This window comes from Sciurus vulgaris (assembly GCF_902686455.1).
Source record: "Sciurus vulgaris genome assembly, chromosome: 10".
In the NCBI taxonomy this organism is placed as follows: Eukaryota; Metazoa; Chordata; class Mammalia; order Rodentia; family Sciuridae; genus Sciurus; species Sciurus vulgaris.
The window spans coordinates 8,031,901-8,052,073 of NC_136470.1; the positions used below are offsets into that span (position 1 = coordinate 8,031,901).

General features: G+C 52.7%; 1 protein-coding gene across 1 annotated transcript in view; it reads right to left on the reverse strand.

Annotated features, from left to right (window-relative positions):
- Positions 1-9,810: 9,810 nt before the first annotated feature.
- LOC306670453 (single-minded homolog 2-like) overlaps positions 9,811-20,173 on the reverse strand; it is a gene marked incomplete at its 3' end in the record, with an annotated part of 30,680 nt that continues 20,317 nt past the window's right edge. Inside the window, exons 5-8 of the mRNA XM_079155093.1 lie at positions 17,829-17,914; positions 15,273-15,472; positions 10,101-10,207; positions 9,811-9,938 (exon numbers count right to left, since the gene is read on the reverse strand). Coding sequence (XP_079011219.1) covers positions 9,811-9,938; positions 10,101-10,207; positions 15,273-15,472; positions 17,829-17,914 — 521 coding nt within the window. The remainder of the gene's footprint in view (positions 9,939-10,100; positions 10,208-15,272; positions 15,473-17,828; positions 17,915-20,173) is intronic.

Here is a 20,173-nt window from a genome sequence, read left to right on the forward strand (position 1 = left end):
TGCTTGGTGACATAGTTCCTGAAAATCGGGCCTCTGGGCCCATCTTCTATGCATGGGTGCAAACCTCAGTGCTGAGCAGCTCACCCCGAGCCTTGGTGGACCCACAAACCGTGACTCCCCCTCACAGCCCTCAGGAGGCACATGGAGGAGGCCTGCAGGGGAGGCAGGTGCCAGAAGCTGTGTGTGGGGAGTGGAAAGAGGAAAGCTAAGTAAAGCCCCGCCCCAGCTGTCCACCCCCAGCTCTAGAACAGTCTTGCTTCTCAAGGTAAGGCTAGCATCAGCCCCTCAACTAGCAGTTGCCTGAGTAGATATCTGAAGTGGAGGCCAAAGGGGCTAAGTCTGTGACTGTACTGGTTGTCAGCAACCCGCCAGACTCACACAACACAAATTCAGCTCTTACATTGTATCAACAAGATGAAGCCCCCCGACTCCCCACCTGAACATTCCCTGGGCTCTCCCTGCCCTTTCTGCTCTCTTTCCACTTTCCTAACAGTTCTTTATCATCCACTTTAACACTCCCATCAAAATATTTTGGTGCAGAAGGAAAAAATGCTACAAATATGATAGTCAAGGGGTTATTAGCCTTAATATATGAAGAGTTAATACCAATTAATAAAAACACTAAGACCCTAAAAGCAATACAGGGAAAAGACATGAACAAACAATTCACCAAAGAAGAAACACAAAGGGTGAAGTAATGAACACATGGTCCGCTCCCCAGGCTGACTCACCAAGTTCCCATCCATCAAGGCATCACACAGTGTATGCTAAGTGTCCAGAAGAGGCAAGTCCAGAGAGTCAATGGATGAGCAGATGCCAGGGGCTGAGTGGAAAAGAATAGCAACTAGGACTAGGCACCTTCTGGAGACCTTGAAAATGTTCCAGAATTAGAAAAAAAGTGATAGGAGCACAGCACTCACTAAAAACCACTGAAAATGGTTAAAAAGGTGAGTTTTATTTAAGAAAAAAAATGCAACTGCAACAGGCAATGCTGGCTAGTCTCTTGGGAGGGCATTTCCGTGTGCCAGTGGAAGGGAGTGGGCCTCCCGCATGCTAGGTCAGCTCTGCCCCGAGCTGCTCCCCAGCCCTTTCTATTTTTATTTGAGACAGGGTCTTGCTATGTTGCTCAGGCTGGCCTTGAACTTTCCAGCCTCCTACCTCAGGCTCCCAAGCAGCTGGGATTGTAGCTGTGCACCACTCTGCCTGGTGAAACGGCATTTGTAAATCAGGGTGGTGGGCTGGGGGTGGTGGCACACCTGGAGTTCCAGTGACTCTGGAGATTGAACCAGGAGGATCACAAGTTCAAGGCCAGGCTCAGCAACTCAGCCAGAACCAGTTTCAAAAGAAAAAATAAAAAGGGCCGAGGTTGTAGCTCAGCAGTAGAGCTCCCTGGGGTTCAATCTCCAGTACCTCAGAGAGAGAGAGAGAGAGAGAGCACCCATATCTTTTTTAAGAAGTTGGGGTGGTGGGAGGCACAGCAGGAGTATGAGCCTGGAGTACTAACAGGGTCGGCAGCTGAGAGAGCTGACAACAGGCAGACTCTGGCCACATTCTAAGAGAGGGATCCACAGAGGAGGGTGGGAATGGGCTGAGAACCCAAGGCCAGGAGGCATTTGGTGGAGCCCCTTGTCACAAAACCAGCTGCCTGCTCCCTCTGGCAAAAAGGATGTGTCCCCTGGGGGAGGCCTGCCGACATCCACAGAGCCCAGCCCCACTCCACACTGCCTCACCCCTCAGGGAAGCATCGGCCATAAAAACAACAAAGAAGAAAACTGCCACCAGAGGAAACAGTCCAGGGAAGAGAGGAGAGAGGCGTCAGACCTCCACTTACTGATTCAGGAACGCTCACTTGTTTTGTTTCCACCATGAAAACAGGATGCTGTGAGAAGATTAGAAAGCTCTTAAGTGTAAGATTTTAAAGTTTTAAAGAAATGCATTTTTAAAAAATAAAGAAGATTGAAATATAGAGAAAGTATTCCTGAGCATAATAAAGATTGCTTATGAATAAAAGGGGATGATGGGCTAGAAGATGAGAGGCCCAGAGCGCCACGCGAGGAGGCCAAAGCGCTGACAGACAGGAGATCCTCCAAGGGAGGACCCGAAACGCTGGAGCAGAAATGATCTCGACAAACCCTGACGTGCAACTCCTAAGCCTGAAAGGAGACACGAAGTTCTAAATTTTAAGGGCCTCATCAGTGTCAGAATGAGGAACTAACACACATTCTCAATAAGTTTCCTAACATCAGGTTGTGCATGGTGGCACAGGCCTGTAAGTCCTGCCTCTGCGGCAGGAGGATCACAAACTGGACAGAGTCAGAGAGAACCTGTCTCCAAAGAAAAAGAAAAAGCGCTGGGGATGTAGCTCAGGGTTACAGCACCTAGCAGATGTGAGGCCCCGACTTCTGCCTGGTCTCTCTCTCTCTCTCTCTCTCTCTCTCTCTCTCTCCCTCTCTCTCTCTCTCTCTCACACACACACACACACACACACACACACACACACACTCACACACTCTCACACACATCATAACATCAAAGAAAAAAGATTCTAGGCTGGACACGGTGCCACCCGCCTGTAATCCCGGTGGCTCAGGGGGCTGAAGCAGGAGGATCTCGATTTAGGGAGTGATTTAGGAATTTAGCGAGGCCCTAAGCAACTCAGTGAGACCCTGCCTCTAAATAAAAAATAAAAAGGGCTAGGGATGGGGCTCGGTGAGTAAGCGACCTTGGGTTCCATCCCTGGTACAAAAAAAAAATCTATGCCTAGCAGTGTCCAGAAAGCCTCATGGGAACATACCTGCGCATTGCTTTCTTCTGAGCTTGTACTTTACTTCCTCTAATTTCTTACAACACTCCAAAAACCTATTCGTAATCATCTCAAGCTGGATAAAATGCAGCCAGTTTCTCCCACATATTTTAAGAATCAAATTGCAGAAATTGCTGAGATCTTATTATCTCTGACCTTTCCGACTATCGTTTTCATTAATTCCCTGGCTCTGCTGTGATTAGGCTTCGATGCAGAAACAGACAGATACATGTCATTCTTTTTTCTTGCTTCCCCATGACCCATGGCAATAGTCAACATATCAATCCAAATCGAAATCCTAGACACTTAGTCACAACATTCCTTGGTCGGCATCAGTCCTCCCTCCAGTCTGTCGTCCTCGATTAGCTGCCTGGAACGATCCCAGGCTACAGGACTATAAAGTAAAGCCCTTCGGACGGTGGTGGTGGTCGAAGGCGTCCCTCGACCCTGAGCTCTGAGGGCGGAAGCCCGCACTGTCCCTCTGCGTGGTGTCTCCAGCCCAGCGTCCAGGACGGTCCTGGAAGCCGCTAGTCCGAGTCTTTCCAGGCCACTCAGAGATGGAAATTCTAGTTCCACAAATATACTGTCCAGAGAAATAGGCAGCCTGCCTGCTTCTTCTAGAACCCCTCCACGGGCCTGGCCTCGTCCGGGAGCCGACCGACCCTCTGGAAAGGCAGTGGGCGTGCTCCTGTTCCCCTTTGTGGTTTTCTGCTACTGCTCCCTGCCCCCCAGTACCGGGGACTGGACCCAGGCGTGCTCTACAGCTGAGCTGTAAGCCTGGCACTTTGTGTTTTTTATTTTGAGACAAGGCATTGACAGGTTGCCCATGAATTTACCATCCTCCTGCCTCCGTCTCCCAAGAGCTGGGGTTACAGTCTGCAGCACCACACCAACTGTTCATATAGATGTATTTAGTTATCGATGGACATAAAACGTATTTAATTAATATTTTTATGTGGTGCTGAGGATGGAACCCGGTGCCTCACACCAGCTAGGCAAGCGTTCCACCACCGAGCCACAACACCCGCCCACCAACTCTGTTTTACATTTTAAGAGTAGAAAAGGATGCCAAAAACGCCTGTCATGGATCAAATGAATAGCGTCTCCTCCCAAAAAGATGCATATCGAATTCTAATTCTCACAATCCCTCATGTTTGAAAGCGTCTTCACAGAGGTGAGCACCTGACAGATCTCGAAAAGGTCATCCTGGACCACCCAGCGGGCCCTACGTCCAACAGCACGTGTCCTTTAAGACACACAGAGGAGATACCATGTGAAGAGTGGCCAACTGGAGTGATACGACCACCAGCCAAGGGACATGTGAGGCCACCAACAACCGAGGAAGAGGAAAGGCTTCTCCCTGGAGACCTGTGGGGGAGCACGGCTCTGGGGTTCTTTGCTTTCAGACTTTTAGCCTCTGGAACTGAGAGACAATAAACCTTCTGTTGTTTTAAAAGCTCTCCACTTTGTGGTGATTTGTTACAGCAGCTGCAGGAAATGACTCCCTCACCCTGATGGGAAAAAATGGTTCATGTCTTCCCTGTGCCCCAAGGTTCTCCTCTGCCAGGTGGGGACTTCAGAGGGAATGTAGTTGGTGACACTGAAACCAAGCTGCACAGCCTTTTGGGGACTGGGTCTCCACACACTCACATTTCCCAATGCAACCCTCCCCTACCCCCACCCGCAACACTGCTGGGTAGAGGGTAGGTGGACCAGTAAGGAGACATGCAAAACCATGGGGAGAGAGGAGTCCTCCTAGGGAAGAGCAAGAAGGTTCTTGCCATAGGCTCCATCTGGATCTTGCCCTTCTCAGTCATTCAGAACCATGGGTTTCATAAACCTGTGATCTTTATAAATTACCCCTCTGTGGTATTTAGTTATAGAACACAAAATGGATTAAGACAGAGTGGGTCATGTGTTCTCCAGTTAGCCACAGGCTCTGCCACTCCCTATTGCCCTGCACTTGCCCATTCATGCTACATGCCTGGCCCCCTAAGCATCTGAACTTATGACTACTGTGTGTCCTTCAGAGAGTTCTTCTCGGCTCTATACTAGTTACTCTAATTCCTATACTTTTGCCATAACAGTTCTGCTTAAAGCTTTGTAAGCCACATATTCAGGTCTCAAAGCCTTTCTGGGATGTTGAATTTTGATGGTGGGACAGGGCCTGTTTCTCTTCCGTGATTTTGGCTTGGCCCACTCTGGGCAGAGGCCTACCCAAAGAGTCACGTGAAACTCTCAGTCACCTCGCAGAGGTAACCACATGGAAGTCATGCTTCTTCAGAACCGTGGACACAGAAGCCCACCAGATGTCCCTCCCACACATCATCTGGTGCAGACACGGAGCCTCCCCACCTGTGTTGTCCTCTGCTCACCCCTAGGACCTGCCAACTCCCCCCACCTCCATGAAGGAGACCCCCAAACACCTAGCAGAGAGGGCAGCTGGAGGAGCCTGGCTTCTCTGCGTCTGAGGCCATGCTGCTGTGCCGTGCTGGGGTCCTCAGTGACCCACCTCCTCTGCCCCTCAGGAGCTGGGTCAGGGCTGGGATGCAAAGGCCCAGTCACTCCCGTGAGGTCCTGTCTTCGCTTTTCTCGAGGAAGATTCTGGGGGAAACCTGGCGCAGCCTCTTAGAGAGCTTTCCTGGGGGACCCCAGGGCACCCTGGCCCGAGGCCCACATAAGCCTACTTGTGCTAACTCCAGAGCCCTCCCGACCCCACTGCCCGGGCCTGCTTTTCCTCATGAGCTTGGCTTTCTGGAAGGCTTTCTGGAGCTGTTTTTCTGGGGGACTACAATTCTCCAGGCCCCACGGACCCTCGTTCCCAGTAAAGATAATGTTTTGAAAAATGTGTGAAAGACAGCTAACTATGGCCCTTGTGTCCAGTTAGTCCCTGTCCCCAGAGAGCCCTAGCTTGTGCACACCAGCGTGCAGGTTTCCTTGGGACGTCTCTTGAGGACAGTTTGGGACTGGCGCTTGAGATGAGCAGTCTGGGCCTCTCCGCGGTGTCAGGAGGGCACTCTGAGCCGTGTAGGGAGGGCTCTGTTAGGTACGTAGCAGGGATCCAGAACCACCTGGAAACCCAGGGACCTCGCTCCAGACCCCGCATGGTGGCGGCTGCTTGCTCTGTCCCTGCGCTCAGTGAGTGACCTCACCAACTGCCAGGATGGACACAATCTGTGCCTCTCACCATGAAGTCCTGAGGAAACCCAGGCGTGTGGGACAATGGCTGATGGTACCTGCAGCCCGCCCGCGAAGGACGGAGGAGGAACAGCAGAAGCCACCAACATCCCGTGTTCCTAGCAGGCCAGTTCTAGGCAATCAGATCAAAGGACTCAAAGCCCCAGGTCAGCAGCAGCCATGGTTCAGATCCAGGTGACTGTGGGAGGCCAGGAGGCTAGATAAGAAGCGCTCGCGGGTACCTCCCCTCAGGCCAGGCCCCTGAGCCCTAGCACCATGACGAGACTGAAAAGCCACATTGCAAACTGTGCTTTCAGTTTTCTCAGACCTCTCACCTGTCCTCCCCAAGCCACCTGGCTGCCCAGAACAAAAATGTGGCCCTGCCACACTTGGGTGAGGATGCAGGGATGTTAAAAAGAAAACCCGCTGTAGGCTGGACTGGGTGCTACGAAATCACACGAGGAAGGACTCAGCCTTGCTACCTCGGGATGTGACTGGGTTTGGAGCCAGGACCCTCAAAGGGTTATGACAGAGGCGAGGGGTCACATCGCTGGGCCCAGCTCATGAGACTGGTGTATTTACAGGAAGAGGAGATGAGGACACAGGCGCACACAGGGATGAGCGCGGGAGGGCACAGGGACCGAGACACCACTTACAAGTCAAGGAGAGAGGCCCCAGAGGAAACCAACCCTACCAACACCGTGATCTTGGACTTCCAGTCTAAGAATTGTGGAAAAGCAAGTGTCTGTTGCTGAAGCCTCCCTGTCTGCAGTGCGTTTCATGGCTGCCCTGGCAAAGTCACCCAGTCTCCATCAGGACATAAAGAAACAAGACTGGGTCCCTGGGGTGGGCACTATGGGGCCAAGCAGCAGCTGGACACACTGCCCCATATGGGAAGGTGGCAGCCACTGGCACCAAGCCAGGAGTGCAGAGAACTGGGACGGTGTGGGCACTCAGCTCCCCTCAGCCCTCAAGCAGGAGCTGGGCTGGGAGGACATTCCAGCTGGCCAACTGGCCCATGCCTCAGAAGGCAGAGGGGTGAAGGTGCCCCGGAGAGAGGTGTGTTCCTGCCATACAAAGCAAAGAACAAGAGCCGCTGGCAGGGGAGGGGCGCTTGTAGAGGGCTGGTGGCCTCACACAGCCTCACACAGCCCCAAATGGTGGCCATGCAGCTGCTTACCTGCTCTCCCTCCTGAGGCCTTGCCCTGAGATGAGCCCTCAGGCAATGGCTGTCGGGGTGCCCATAACTCTGAGCAGGGGCCCCGCCCAGGCTCCAGGGTCCCCAGGGGACTGGGCACTAGCCGCCCCTGGCAGTAGCCCGTGGATGGAGGACTCTTCCTCCCTGGCTCATTTCCCTTTTCCTGCCCGTGTTTTCAGTGCAACTAAATAATTGCACCTGAACTCCTGGCTCAGGGTCAAGAGCTGAGTTTAAGGAAATATAACAAGTGCCTGCTGGCCCCAGGGCTAGACAGCTGGGGACAGGAGCCTGGTGTTGGCCTCTCTGGCCCCAGTTCTGCACGGGGGAGGCAAGGAAAGCCTCTGGGATCACTCCCTGAAGAGGTTCTGGAACTGCCCAAGTGTACATCATGAAGACCCTGACTCCCGGCGCCATGGCTGCTGGCTCTCTCCCCTACTTCATCTGACAGTTCTGGCTTTGGACAGAAGGGTGTCGTGGTTTGGATCTGGAATGTCCCCCAAAGTTGAAAGCATGGCTCCCAATAACAGCAAGGTTCAGAGGTGGGGCTTTAGGCTGTGAGTGGTCACGGGACTCTGACCTCATTGTTGGATCAATCCATTGGTGGATCAATCCACTCATAGCTGAAAGCACTACCGGGAGGTGGAAGCCAGGTGGAGGAAAGCAGGTCGCGTGGGGAAAGGGTTTCGCTCTTTCCCCGGCCCCTGCCTCTCCTCCTTTCTCTGCTGCTTTCTAGCTGCACCAGAGTGGACAACTTTCCCCTGCCATATCTTTCCCCATGCTATTTCTGCCTCGAAGTCAGCTGACCATGAACTGCCTCCTTTCAAACCATGAGCCAGAAGAAATCTTTCCTCCTCTAAGTTGTCCGTGTCAGGTATTTGGTCACCGTGACAGAAAGATGACCAACACCAAGAGTAAAGTTCCAGGTTGTGTCCTGGCTGTTCGGAGGGGCTGCTCACAGTACAGAGCCTGTGTCCACGCTGGAACTGGGGAGTGAGCTCGGGATCTAGCCCCCAGCACTGTGCTTGGGTGAGGGCCTTGACTGAGGACTTGCATCATCTGAGACTTGCTCACTGCCAGCCCCTCTAGTGCGCACAGGAAACCCTGGCAGAGGAGGCTGGCAGACACAGGGGCTCACGGCGGATCCCACCACACTCGACCTCCCTAGTCTGGGATGAGGTTGTGCTGTCCCCTTGTCCTGTGAGAGCTTCTCAGCCTCCGCCCTGGTCAAGCCACACAACAGTAGCAATCATTGCCAACTACTGCCATTTCTGTTTTCTTCAATTTGCCAATTCTGGCCCAGGCCAGGGTCACAAGGGCCACATGACTAGCATCACTGAGGCTTCATGATTTTTTCCAAGCACCAATTCTATTTCCTTCCCTCAGGGAGAGGAAAGCCTGCTCCCGCCCTGGGCCAGGCAGTGTGAGATAAAGAAATGGCATTGTCCATGGAGACTTTTGGGTCAGGGTGTGACTCAGTGAGAGGGCACCTGCCGAGACTGTGCAAGGCCCTGGGTTCCATCCCCAGCACCTAAAATAAAAAAGTGAGAACTTTCAATGCCACCAGTTCTCCTTCTCCAGGCTCAGAGGCCTCAGCCTTCCAGCCTCGCTCTGAGCAGCTCTCTCCCATAGTTCAGGGCTGGCTTTCAACTCCCTCCTGCAGCAGAAGCTCCCCGGCATTCTCCTGCCCCCAGCGGCCTGTGGAGGTGACTGCCCCCTGTTGCATGGGAAACGCTTCCTGCCCTGCAGATTCCATCCAGACACTAAGCCGTTGCTTCCCTGCCGAACTTGGTCTCAGGAGTGACAGGGATGCTCATGAGATTGTGATTTGGTCTAAAAAAAAAACAAATGAAAGGACTGAGAACTCCGAATCTCCATGTGCACAAGGGAGCAAGGAGTCTGTCCAGCCAAGCGTCCTGGTTGTCGTGGGTCTCTGCCGTGGCGACACAGGGAGAAGACAGCAGCCACACCAAGTGACGCCGTGTTTGCTGGCCGCCAGTCCACACTGCAGGCAGGAGGACAATGTGACTGTGGATGGAGCAGACCCAGGACCCGCCGTCCACCTCCAACAGATATCAGCGACTTGCCCTCTAACATCTCTCCGCTAACCCAGTAGAGCAGGGGCTAAGGTGAGTCCTCTGGGTCCCTCTGCAGAAGTCGTGGCTCCTCTGACCATCTGTGTGTACCCACTACACAGCAGCAGGAGGATGAGGTGTCCCACTCCATCCAAATTATTCTTTGCTGCCATCTGGATTCTCTGAGTGTCACTTTGAGAATGACACTTGGGTGGCTGGAGAATCCCCTCTGAAATCCAGATGTTCCCAAGGCTCCACTGGCCCATCGAATTCTGTCCTCTCCACTCCTTCCAAGCTGGTTTCTGTCACGGAACATGGAGCCTCCCCCGAGCATCCCCAGCAGAGTTGGGGTTCAGCAACTGGACTCTGCTTAGGTTTGGCTCCCAGCTCTGCCACCTCCCTGCTGTGTGACTACAGGCAAGTGGCTCTACTTTGCTGGACCTTATCATCCCCGGCAGTAAAAGGAGGAGTATGCACACGAGACTCGCCTTCACTGGGTTTGTGATCTATTAATCCCTTAAACCGGTTCCTGACCTCAGTTAAGTTGCTCCAGTGTTACTTCACAGCTGGTACCCAGAGTTCATGGAGAAGCTGGGATTCCACATCCACAATCTAGAATCCAGGCGGTTCCCAAACACCCTGCCCCTGCCGGCTTCACTGAGAAGGTTCTGGACAGGATGCTTGCAAACTGGCAATGGCGGGAGAGGGCAGTACACATCACAGGTGAGGAAGCCACCCTGAGGCTTCAGGCCCCTCCGTACGCTGCTCCAGCAAGGGATGCCCCTAACCCGCCCTGTGCACAGGGCCTCCCCCCACCAGCTGCACCCCAGGCCCGGGTGGCACTACTCACGGAGGTGGTGCGCGTAGCGGAGGTGGAACGTGTCACAGCCGTGCACGTGATGGTACAGTGTCTTCTCGATCAGGTCCTGTGGCTCGTAGCCTGTCAGCTCGGTCACCCTGGGGGAGGACGGTGGCTCTGTGAGTCACATCGCTCTGCAGATTGCCTTTCGTTTAAACTAATATTGGTTTTGCCAACTAATCAAGTGCTAAAAGGCTCAGGGGGAAATGTTGATTTTGGAAACTGAGAGTGATCTTTTTTACAAGAAGCAAGTCTTTGAACTCTGGCCCAGTGCAGGATGTGGCACTATTTCTGAGCAGGAATGTTCTCCTGAACCCCTGGTTGAAAGCACATTTGGGATGGCTTAGGACTGCAGGCTTTTTCAAGGGTGAGCTTATCTGAGGGCACGTAGGGGTGAACTTTGATACTGACTTCGGGGAGAAAGCAGCCATGATGAGAGCAATACTCTGCTGCGTGCAGAGACCATGTTCTGCATTTTGTGGACGGGCACGTATGCATTGCTTCCACAAGCGTTTCAATCTCCACTCTGCACTGGACACTCCTAATGGGCTCAGTTGGTCTCCAGACCCTGTGGTTGGGTGATTCCTACTAATGGGAATTACGGAAAACTGCAGATGTCTAAGCCTCATATCAGCAGAAGATTATTTCGAGCCCCCCAGAAAGCAGCAAACATCTGAAGATATTGTGACTAAAGGGCAGACCTTAAGCTCTCCACAGAAACAGGAGCCTTTAGCCAGGGCTTGGAGGACTCCACCCCTCTATTCTGTCAAGCCCTGGGCAGATTAATTTCCCATTCCGGCTCTTTGAAGAAAAGTAGCTGTCAGCATCCAAGACCACCTCCGCAGTGACTGGCCCTGGGGCCGCGCCGTCTGTAGGTGAAAGTGCGTGTGGCAGGGGTGTAGATTCCTGGGCTATAGCTGTGCCTTTAGAGGAAGTGGCCCCTAAGCCACAGTGTGGTGACAGATATTCAGAGACAGATGAGAGAGGGGGACAAGAAGAGATTCCAAAGGTGGTGAGGCTACTGTGAGAATCAGTCCTAGGGGACAGCAGTGAGCAGGGGACCACCCAGGAAGGCCAGGGCACCCAGGCGGCCTGGGCTAGGGACCTGCTAGCCAGGGTGTGAAATATCAGCTGCACATTAAACTGGGAGACGACCTCACAACCATTCTTGAGCCCTCTTCCCCTCCTGCTGAGTTCTGCTGGGGGTTTGGGTGGCAGATTTCTGAAGCCTCCAGGTTCCCAGGGTGGCTTCCTATTTGGTGTGCACATCCCGTGGTGCTCCGACAAGGCAGGAAAGGGACGGGCTTGAGGGAGAGAAAGGAGACCTTACTGCCCCAGGCCAGTCATTCAATGCTCGGGGGACTAAGGGCCACCTAGAACTTCAAGCCCCATCGGAGTCAACTCTGCGTGGGCCGGAAATTGAGACGTCTGGCTTCCCCCAGAAAGAAAAACAGACATCTCCACAGCGGGGGATGAAAGAGGCTTCGCAGCCTCCTCGACGTCAAATTATAGAACAAGGGCCCTGAAAGTGTAAATGAATCAGAAACACATGGATTGAGTTTCTCATCAAAGTACATACTGGCTTTAAAATTAAAGGGAAGGGGAAGGGCTTGGCAAGGTGCCCTCCTGGTTTTTTTCCAAACCTCTCGTGTCTGAAGACCTGTCACAGGGCTCTGCCAAACCCCAGACATCACTGGGTTTCACCCATCCTTAGCAAAAGCACCAGCTACAATTTCAAATGATGTACCACAAACCCCTGGGTACCAAATGTCAGGTCATTCTGAGTTCAGTTTTGCCTGGGACCATGCTGGGTAGCAGGCCAGAGGACCCCTGAAGCCCACCACCCTTGCTCCTGTGACTGGAAGCTGCTGGGCCTCTGGCCAAGTCCTTGCTGTGGCTCCCAGGGTTTGGACTGGCCTCGGCTGTCCTCCCAGTGCTGGGACAGCCCAGGCCACTGTCCCCTGGCAGAGGGGCTTTTCAAAAACCACAGGAACTGCAACCAAAGAAAGACCACAATGACCGTGAGGGATTCGCCAGCACACTGTGGCCCCTGAAGCCCCTCTTCCATGAAGGAATTCAGCCTCATGGCTGCTAGAAGATTCTTGGTACTTAGCAGAAAGTACTGCAGGGTTTAGGTGGGGCAGGAAGTCTCCTTGGAGGTCTCCATCCTTTTGTTCTCATTTCTTCAGGGGTGCAGCCCTTACAGGTGAGGTTCACAGGCCCCCACGGGTGCCCCACAGGCCACGTCTAAGGCACCCAGCAGGAGCAGCCTGCCTTCCAAGTTCACTGCCTGCACCCTTTGCTGGAAAGACCCTCCGTGTTTCAAAGTTGTGTGGGCTGAGGAACTTCTAAAGACCCCCACATCTTTCCTCTGGGACACCTCCTTCTTTCCTCCTCTGGAGAATTCACTGGGTCTCAGGTTCTTTTGTTTTTGAATTGACTGAGAGATATTAGGAGGCAGAACAAAGGAGAGAGCAGTGGGATCCGCCCTAGTTCCCTCCGCAATGGCCTTGGACAGCTGACTTCCAGGCTACTTTCAGAAGTGGTCCCTAAGTTTGGAAAGAAGTCCCTTGTCACTGCACAGCCCAGCTCTGAGGCAGCTGGTCCAGCCTCTTCTCCACAGGGCCTCCTTCTGCAAGGCAGAAAGAACATTTGTCACCCTTCGGTCACCCCCAAAGGTGCCAGCAGGCTCCCCCAAAGATTTCTAGTTGCTCTTGGCTTGCAGTTTCTGGGAAGATAATGGTGACTCTTGTTGCTCCTGTCTTGGATGTTCTGAGATGCATTCATGATGAACTCAACTAATACCTGTCTCCACCTCCCACACCTACCTAGATTTGTCTTTAAGTAAAATAGTAAGAATAACAGTGGGGACACCAGTAGCCAGGCACAGTGGTGGACACCTATAATCCCAATTACCCAGAAGGCTGAGGCAGGAGGATCTCTTGAACCCAGGAGTTCAAGGCCAGTCTGAACAACATAGGAAGACACTGTTTCAACAAAATAGGGGAATTAAATCAATAAATCCTGACTTCTGGACATACAGGAAACGAAATGGATATGTCCTTTCTCCTAGAAACCTCAGCCACATAGGCCAAGTTAGGAGAAGGATCTCTTGACAGCTTGTTCCTGCCTGTGTAGTTCAGGAACCCACAGGACAAAAGACAAGGTGGCCTTGGGGATAACTGAGGCTCTGAGTTTTCAAATGCTTCACATCTATCATCTAATGTCATCCTTCTCTAGACTTGTGGGTAGTGAGTGCATGGACAGATCTGTCATTTTGCAGATAAGAAAATGGAAGAGGCCCCACAAGCCAAAGCCTCAGGACCATACGTGCAGCAAAAACATCTCATTATGCTCCACAAAAATACAGTTATTAGTTGCAAAAATAAATTTTAGTTAAAATATAATAAAAAGTAAAAAGGGGGGGATCCAAGATGGCAGTCTAGAGGGAGGCTGCGTTCCTTGTTGCTCCGAAACACCAGATTCTGTTTCTTGGTGAGGCAGTTTTTGCTGCTTATAGATCCCCTGCTCTTTACCCCATTTGTCTACTGTGATCACCTGTGATCACCTGCAGTCTGCCAACATATTGACGCCTTTTTTGAGAGCAGATTGCTCACTGTCAGGCGTTTGTCATCCGCCATTTGCTGCCACTCGAATGTCCATCGCCTGCCTTGCCCCTATCCATCACCCAACGCTTGAGGTTCACCTCCCGATCATCCGACAGCTGCCAGCAGATTGACCACAGACCGCCAGGGGAGAACCAGCTGCTTGCTGCTGCCTGGAAGTTCACTGTCATAGTACCTGCAGGTTTGATTACACGTGGCTGCCGCCATTTTGAGACAACAGCCGGGCCCTGTAGGACCCCTGGCCGGACTGACTAAGTCCCGTCTCCAGGATCCCTCAGCACAACCAATCACTCCCTACCTCTGGGGCCCTCACATCAACTGACTGCTCCCTGCTTCCAGGACCCCCAGACCAACTGACTGTGCCCTATCACCGGGACCCAGACCAACTGATTGCACCCGGCCTCCAGGATCCCAAAACCACACCAAACACACCTGACCTCCAGTACTCCTGCCGGACCAACTGCATCCTGTCTCCAGGACCTCCAGCTGACCACGTCCACCCCTGAGCTGCAGCTCCCCATTTGCCAACACATTTGGAAGCCAGAGCAGCCATCTTGGAGAATCCTGGAAGCCATAGCTCCGATCTTCTGGTGGGGCAAATCCCATGCTGAGACGCCTGCTGGAGGCTTGAAGCTCATTGTCAGGTACCTCTCATGCATCAGGCTACTGAACACTGGGAGGTTTCATTACTATATGACTGTTATACTGTAGATTTTCTTTCTTTTTCTCCTTTTTAAAAAAAAATATTTAAGTTTTTTTTCTTTATGTTTCTTGCTTTCTTTTCCTTCTGTTTACCTGTTCCCTCAGAGTCGCTTTCCTCCTTATTTACATGATGTTATTGTCCCCATAGGGGCTATTTGGTCTAGGATTGCATAGTGTCTGACTTGGGTACTGCTAATATTGATCTCCCCTTAAAGAAAGGGTTTTGGACACCTATTGGGCCACTATAAGCCTATAGGGGGAAATCTGCAAAAAGTAAAAGGACTTCGAGGCCCGCAGCCTGCCCTGGGAGAGGCTGCCGTACCCCTCTGGGGACAGTGACGTGCCTCTGCCTCATTCACACTCCCTTCCGCAGCCCAGACACAGGCAGGGTGCCGGCTGAGCTTGTGGTCCAGTGTACCCCCAGGGAAGGCAACCTGCGTGGCTGGCGGCTCTAAGGGCTTCACACAGTGCCCAGCAGGGAAACCCGTTGGTTTTAAAATCCTACCGGCTTGGCAGAGGGACGAGACATAATCCTGATGTCGTGGGTCTTCAGAAAAGGCTAACTTGTGCCCACAACACATATTCCCATTCCAAACTCCACTGAAAGGATTCAAATATAACTTAATTAATTAAAACAAGACCCAGAGTCCAAAGCTGAATTAATTCTTTCCATTCATGACTAGATTTCACTAAATCCCTTTCTAATCCACATTCTTAGTGGGACTTGTTCCTTGTTATAGTTTGGCTCAACATCCCAGAGCTCTCTGGGGCCAATTTCTATCATCGGTATCTTCTAGAATGTCACAGCAGTGGTGGTGGCAGGTGCCACGCTCACCTGGAATCCAGGAATATCAGCTTCAGGTCGAGGCTGGCCCTGAACATGAACATGTTACTGTGCAGCTTGATCTCCGTGATGGCGCTGGGAGGCAGCGACTGGCCCACAGCCACCAGCCCGACAATCTGGTAACAGGAGTCGTACAGGGACATGTCCAGCATATACTGCCTGATCTTCAAGTAGCCACTGCAGTGGATGACCTGGGGAAGCAGAGGGCAGGTCAGCTGGCAGTGGCCAGGGCTGAGGCTGGCACCCTTCCCCTGGCTCTTTTCTCAAGGCGCTGGAACATCCCCGACCCAGGTTCTACCGAGTGTGCGGCCAATATGCTGACAGAGGCCTCAGCAAAATGAAGCTGCGCTTCTTTCTTAGCAAACAGAGTCACCATGGGTTTTAAAGTCCTACTGGCTGTCCTAAGTCCTAAGGGCTATCTTATCCATCGACCATGAGCAAGGAATGTCACAAATTAGGGCTCTCTGACACAGGAGGAGCTCGTATGCGATTAACGCAGTGCCGAGTTGTGCTTGGAGAACACAACAGAGCACCTCAGGGACCAGCCATCTGGTCCATTAGCGCTCACTTCAGTAATTAAAATGCTTCCCACCTTCCCTCAGGGCTGAACTTGACCTCCATATCACTTGATATGCTCCTACACTCCAGTAAATTAAGATCCTTTCAAAGTAGATTTTTGAAAGTCTTCATTTTTATGTATTTTAATTCTATGTACTTTGATTCAAGGTCTTAACAATCAATAAGACAGAGTGACTATCTAGAAGCCTTCCAGTTAGAGCCAAAGATCATACAGGAGAGAATGCACCAAGTTCAAACAGGAACCTTCGCACTGCCCAGGCCTCATGAGAAGAAGCATTTATACACTTAAAGTCAGTAACAGGCTGGGGTAGAGCTTGCCTGTCTGCTCGAGGGCCTGGGTTCCCTCCTCAGGGTGATGAAAAGCATTTGAAGTCAGTAAAATCTTGCTAGGACCACAATCATAATAATTGCAGTGGTGCAGACTGAAATCACAGCCTTCAAGTTTCTCCATCCAAAAACCCTTTCTTCAGGATTCCTCACCGTATCCACAGTCTTGAGAGCTGGAAATCATCTCTGAATCCTTTTAGTCTACTCTCCCATTTCACTGACCAGGCAAATGAGGACAAGATAGGTGATGTTTCTCTCAAGATCAGACAGCAGAACAGTTAATAAGCAGCAGAAACAAGTCAAGACCCAAGTCTCCTGAAGAATACCTAAGGGGGAGGCTGGGTGATGGTTCCCATCCTGGTCCAAAGAGGCTCAGGGACAAATGAACACGAAGCAGGAAGCAGGGCTGGGGTGTGCTGGGGGTTCGGGAGCAGGGCTGGGGGTGAGCTCGGGGACTCAGCATTTGCCTGTCATGTGGCAGGCCCAGGGTTCCAGCCCTGGTATGGCAAAAATAAAATGAAAACAGAATAAATGAGGAGGTCAAGGTCCAAGGGAGGAGCTCCGAGTGGGGTTCAAAGGGAGGCGACCGAGGAGGACCCAAGGGGGAGGGACAGCTGGAAGGGGGGGCACTGGGAGAGCTGTGGGGAGGCAGGCCCTGGGCTGGGGGCTTGGAGGGGTATCCCAGAAAGAGAGGGCAAAGGCACAGATGCACCCAGGAGCCCCCTCCCCTCCTTCCTCCTTTGTTTTCAAAGGAGCCAATGTTTCTAGAAAAGACTCCTAGCTGCCTCCAACTGCAGAATAACTTGATGGCTGCGCCCTCTCCGGAAGGATAGTGGAGAAGACCCCTGAGGAGGTGAGGAGCTCAGCCAGAGGCGCGAAGGGCAGAACTGGCTGCCCGGTGCTCAGGCGACGTCCTCCAGTCCACCCTCAGCTAAATAAAGTGAGGACCAACGCTGCCAGCTGGCTCTTACAGGCGACCTGCTCCCAGATGCTGGAATTAGCCAGAGCAAGACCTCCAAGGGAGGTGAGGCCAGGGAGGAGCATGGGCTGGGCATGGAGGTCCCAGCTCCTCATGGCTGCCATCCCTGCTCCCGCTCTGCTCCCATCCTTGAGTACACAATGAGGACAGCGACCTTCGCTTCAAAGGGCTGGGTGACTGTACTAACCAGGTGTGGTACCCCAGAGGAAGGCTCGACTTGGCATCTGAGAAGGTCGCTGTCATGCACACCATTGCCAGCTCTGGATGACAGAACTCTGCAGGGCAAGAGCGACGTCTCTGTGCTCAGTACTCACCATGGCCCTGGGACCTGCCCCAGAACAAACTCCAGGGGCAGCTGCTACTGTGGGACTGTCCTGCATGCAAAGTGGAACTTGTGGGCGCCAGGGCCCAAGTCTATCCTGAGCCACAGCCACTGCTGGCCTCATGTGAAGAAAGCCAGCCAGGCTGGACTGTCCCTTTAAAGCACCAGACCTCAGAAGCAGCCGTGAGCCAGTCACTGGAGACTTCTGCCCTGGTGGGGGTGACACGTGGGGTTCCCGAGCCTTCCCTTCTGTGCACGGCCTCCAGCATGAGGCAGGGTATGAAACGCCCAGTGCAGAACCTCGGCCAGCTGCTCCCGTCCCCTCCAGGGCCCGTCATACCTTGTATCCACTGCACGTCAGGCCTGCATTTCTCTTTGCCAGGACGCACTTCATTCGAAGGAAGAAGGACCTCTCTATCTCGTACTCTGCAAGCAGGAGCGAGGGTCCATGGGTAGCGGTCCCACCTGCCTCCCGTCTTCCTCCCACACAGCATCATGAAAATTCCCAGGCCCATAGCCACCATCAGAGGCCTGCTCCTCTGTGCCCTGACGCTGACCCAGAGACCTTGCATCTGTGGCTGAGGTCTGGGCGGGGAGGGGAGAGACTGGCCCTGTCCTGGTGTGGCTTCCACAGGCTCCAAAAGAGAGCAGCCCAAATCTCAGCCACAGCAAGAACCTCAGAAAGGCCAGTGTGGAGTCCAGGCTGGGCCTGGCTCAGCTCCACCTGCCACTGTCCCCTCCTGGGAGCCATGGAGTGGCTTGGCACCAGGAGAACTGCCTGGCACTCCTGGGGTGGGCGCCTGAGATACCAGCAAGGCCCAGAAGAGCCTGGCTCCCCTCAGGGGGCAGATGCCAAGTGTCAGTCACTGTGGCCCCTTTCCCTGGTAGGGGGGCCAGTCACACACACCCTAGGCAAGTGCTCTAACCCTATGCTACATTCCCGACCCTTTTTCATTTCGAAACAGGGTCTCACTAAGTTGCTGAGGCTGGTCTTGAACTTGTGATCCTCCTGCTTCAACCTCCTGAGAGGCTGAGATTACAGGCATGCACCATCATGCCTGCTGATAAATTTATCATTAAAGAAGGGTTACTGGTAGGAGTGGCAGCAGGTTCTCCACCCTCTCTGAGGGCAGTGCCCCGTGAGGTCTGGGAATCACCTCAGGGGTCCCTTCCTTCCCGCAGCTGGAGAGGCTATGTGCTTTACCCATAATCCCCCTGGGCTGGATCTGAGGTGTTAGGTTTCCCTCTCACGTGGCTCCTGTCTGAACCAGGCAGCTGTGCACCGAGGTGTGGAACTCAGGTCTAGAAAGCATCACCTGGTTCGACTCATTTTGCCGGGAGGGCCCATTTCATAAGACGATGGGATTTAGTTCAGACAGAAAATCAGCTCTGTGAATGAGACATTCAGGAAAACACCAAGTGCCCGGGAACCCAGTCCTGCACTCCTGGGCTGGCGCCGCAGGGAGTCAGCACCCGACTGGAGACTCCCAGCCTGCTGCTTCTCCTCCCTTGAACCCCATAGGAACAGGGAGTAGAAGAGCCTCATTTTATCCTGAGACGCATCTGCTTTCATTCTTTAAACCCTTTTCAGAGGCTCCAACACAGGAGGGGGATCGTGAAACCAGGGGCAGCGGCAGAAGGCCACTCCCAGCCGTGGGCACCCAGCGAGAGGTTTTGAGCAACACTCTGAGGGATCCTCTGGGACTCCTGTGGTCTGTGCCCAGCTTTTTAATAAACCCCACAGTGAAAGAGTTAGAGCCATTGTGTTGCAAGTGACTGCTTCAGAGTCATTTTTCATGTTTACTTAGACACCAACCCATCCCAGCAACCATCACAGACTGTAGCGCCAGCTAGGCCCCATCTCCTCTCAGAAGCTGACCCTCCAGCCTCTCCTTGGAGAGGGACAATGAGATCGACTGTTGCTGGAGCTAGAACCTGGGGGGCCCGGAGCCGCCTCTGCAAAGGGTTTGATAAACTGAGCTTCTGTGGTCCCTCCTCGTAGCCTGAGGATAACCTTTCCCAGGAGGGAGCCATAGAATGAAAGCCACATCTCCCCCACCCCCGCCGGCATGGCTGAATATTCTCATCACTTTGAAGTTTCTCCTTTTGCATTTTGTTCCACTGGAGAATCTGTACCCCATTGGGTACTGTAGTCCAAGGCATAAATGAGACCCTTAGCCTGCTGGCTTTATTGGGCTGTCCAGGGAGTTAAGAGGCCAGGGTCCCTGGAACACTTCTGAATCTCCCAGCATTCATTGTAATTATAATTTTGTGATGCCCAGGGCTTCCTAATTGGTTTGGGCTATTGCAAAAAAACCTAGATCCCTGCTCAGACTAACACTCTTAAATGCGTAAAATAAAATGCATATAATTACGAAAGGAACTATGTAGGAAAGTAGTTATCAAAGTTCTTAAACCCACGGTGGTATGGATGTAAATGTGCTGGTTTGTTCCTTCATTAAATAACAAGACTCAGTAGTGGGTCTCATAACTTCCAGAATTTTGAAGTAGCCATGAGCGTAAATGATATGTTTAAATGTCCACCACGGCCACAAGGTAACATGAAATAGCAAAGCCACAGTCCGCATGCACCCAGAATGGCTTACAGTCTGTGGTCATGAGCAAAGGAACTGAAAACTGTCACCCAGAGGAAATGCACCAGGCACTTTTAAAGCCACCTGGCCC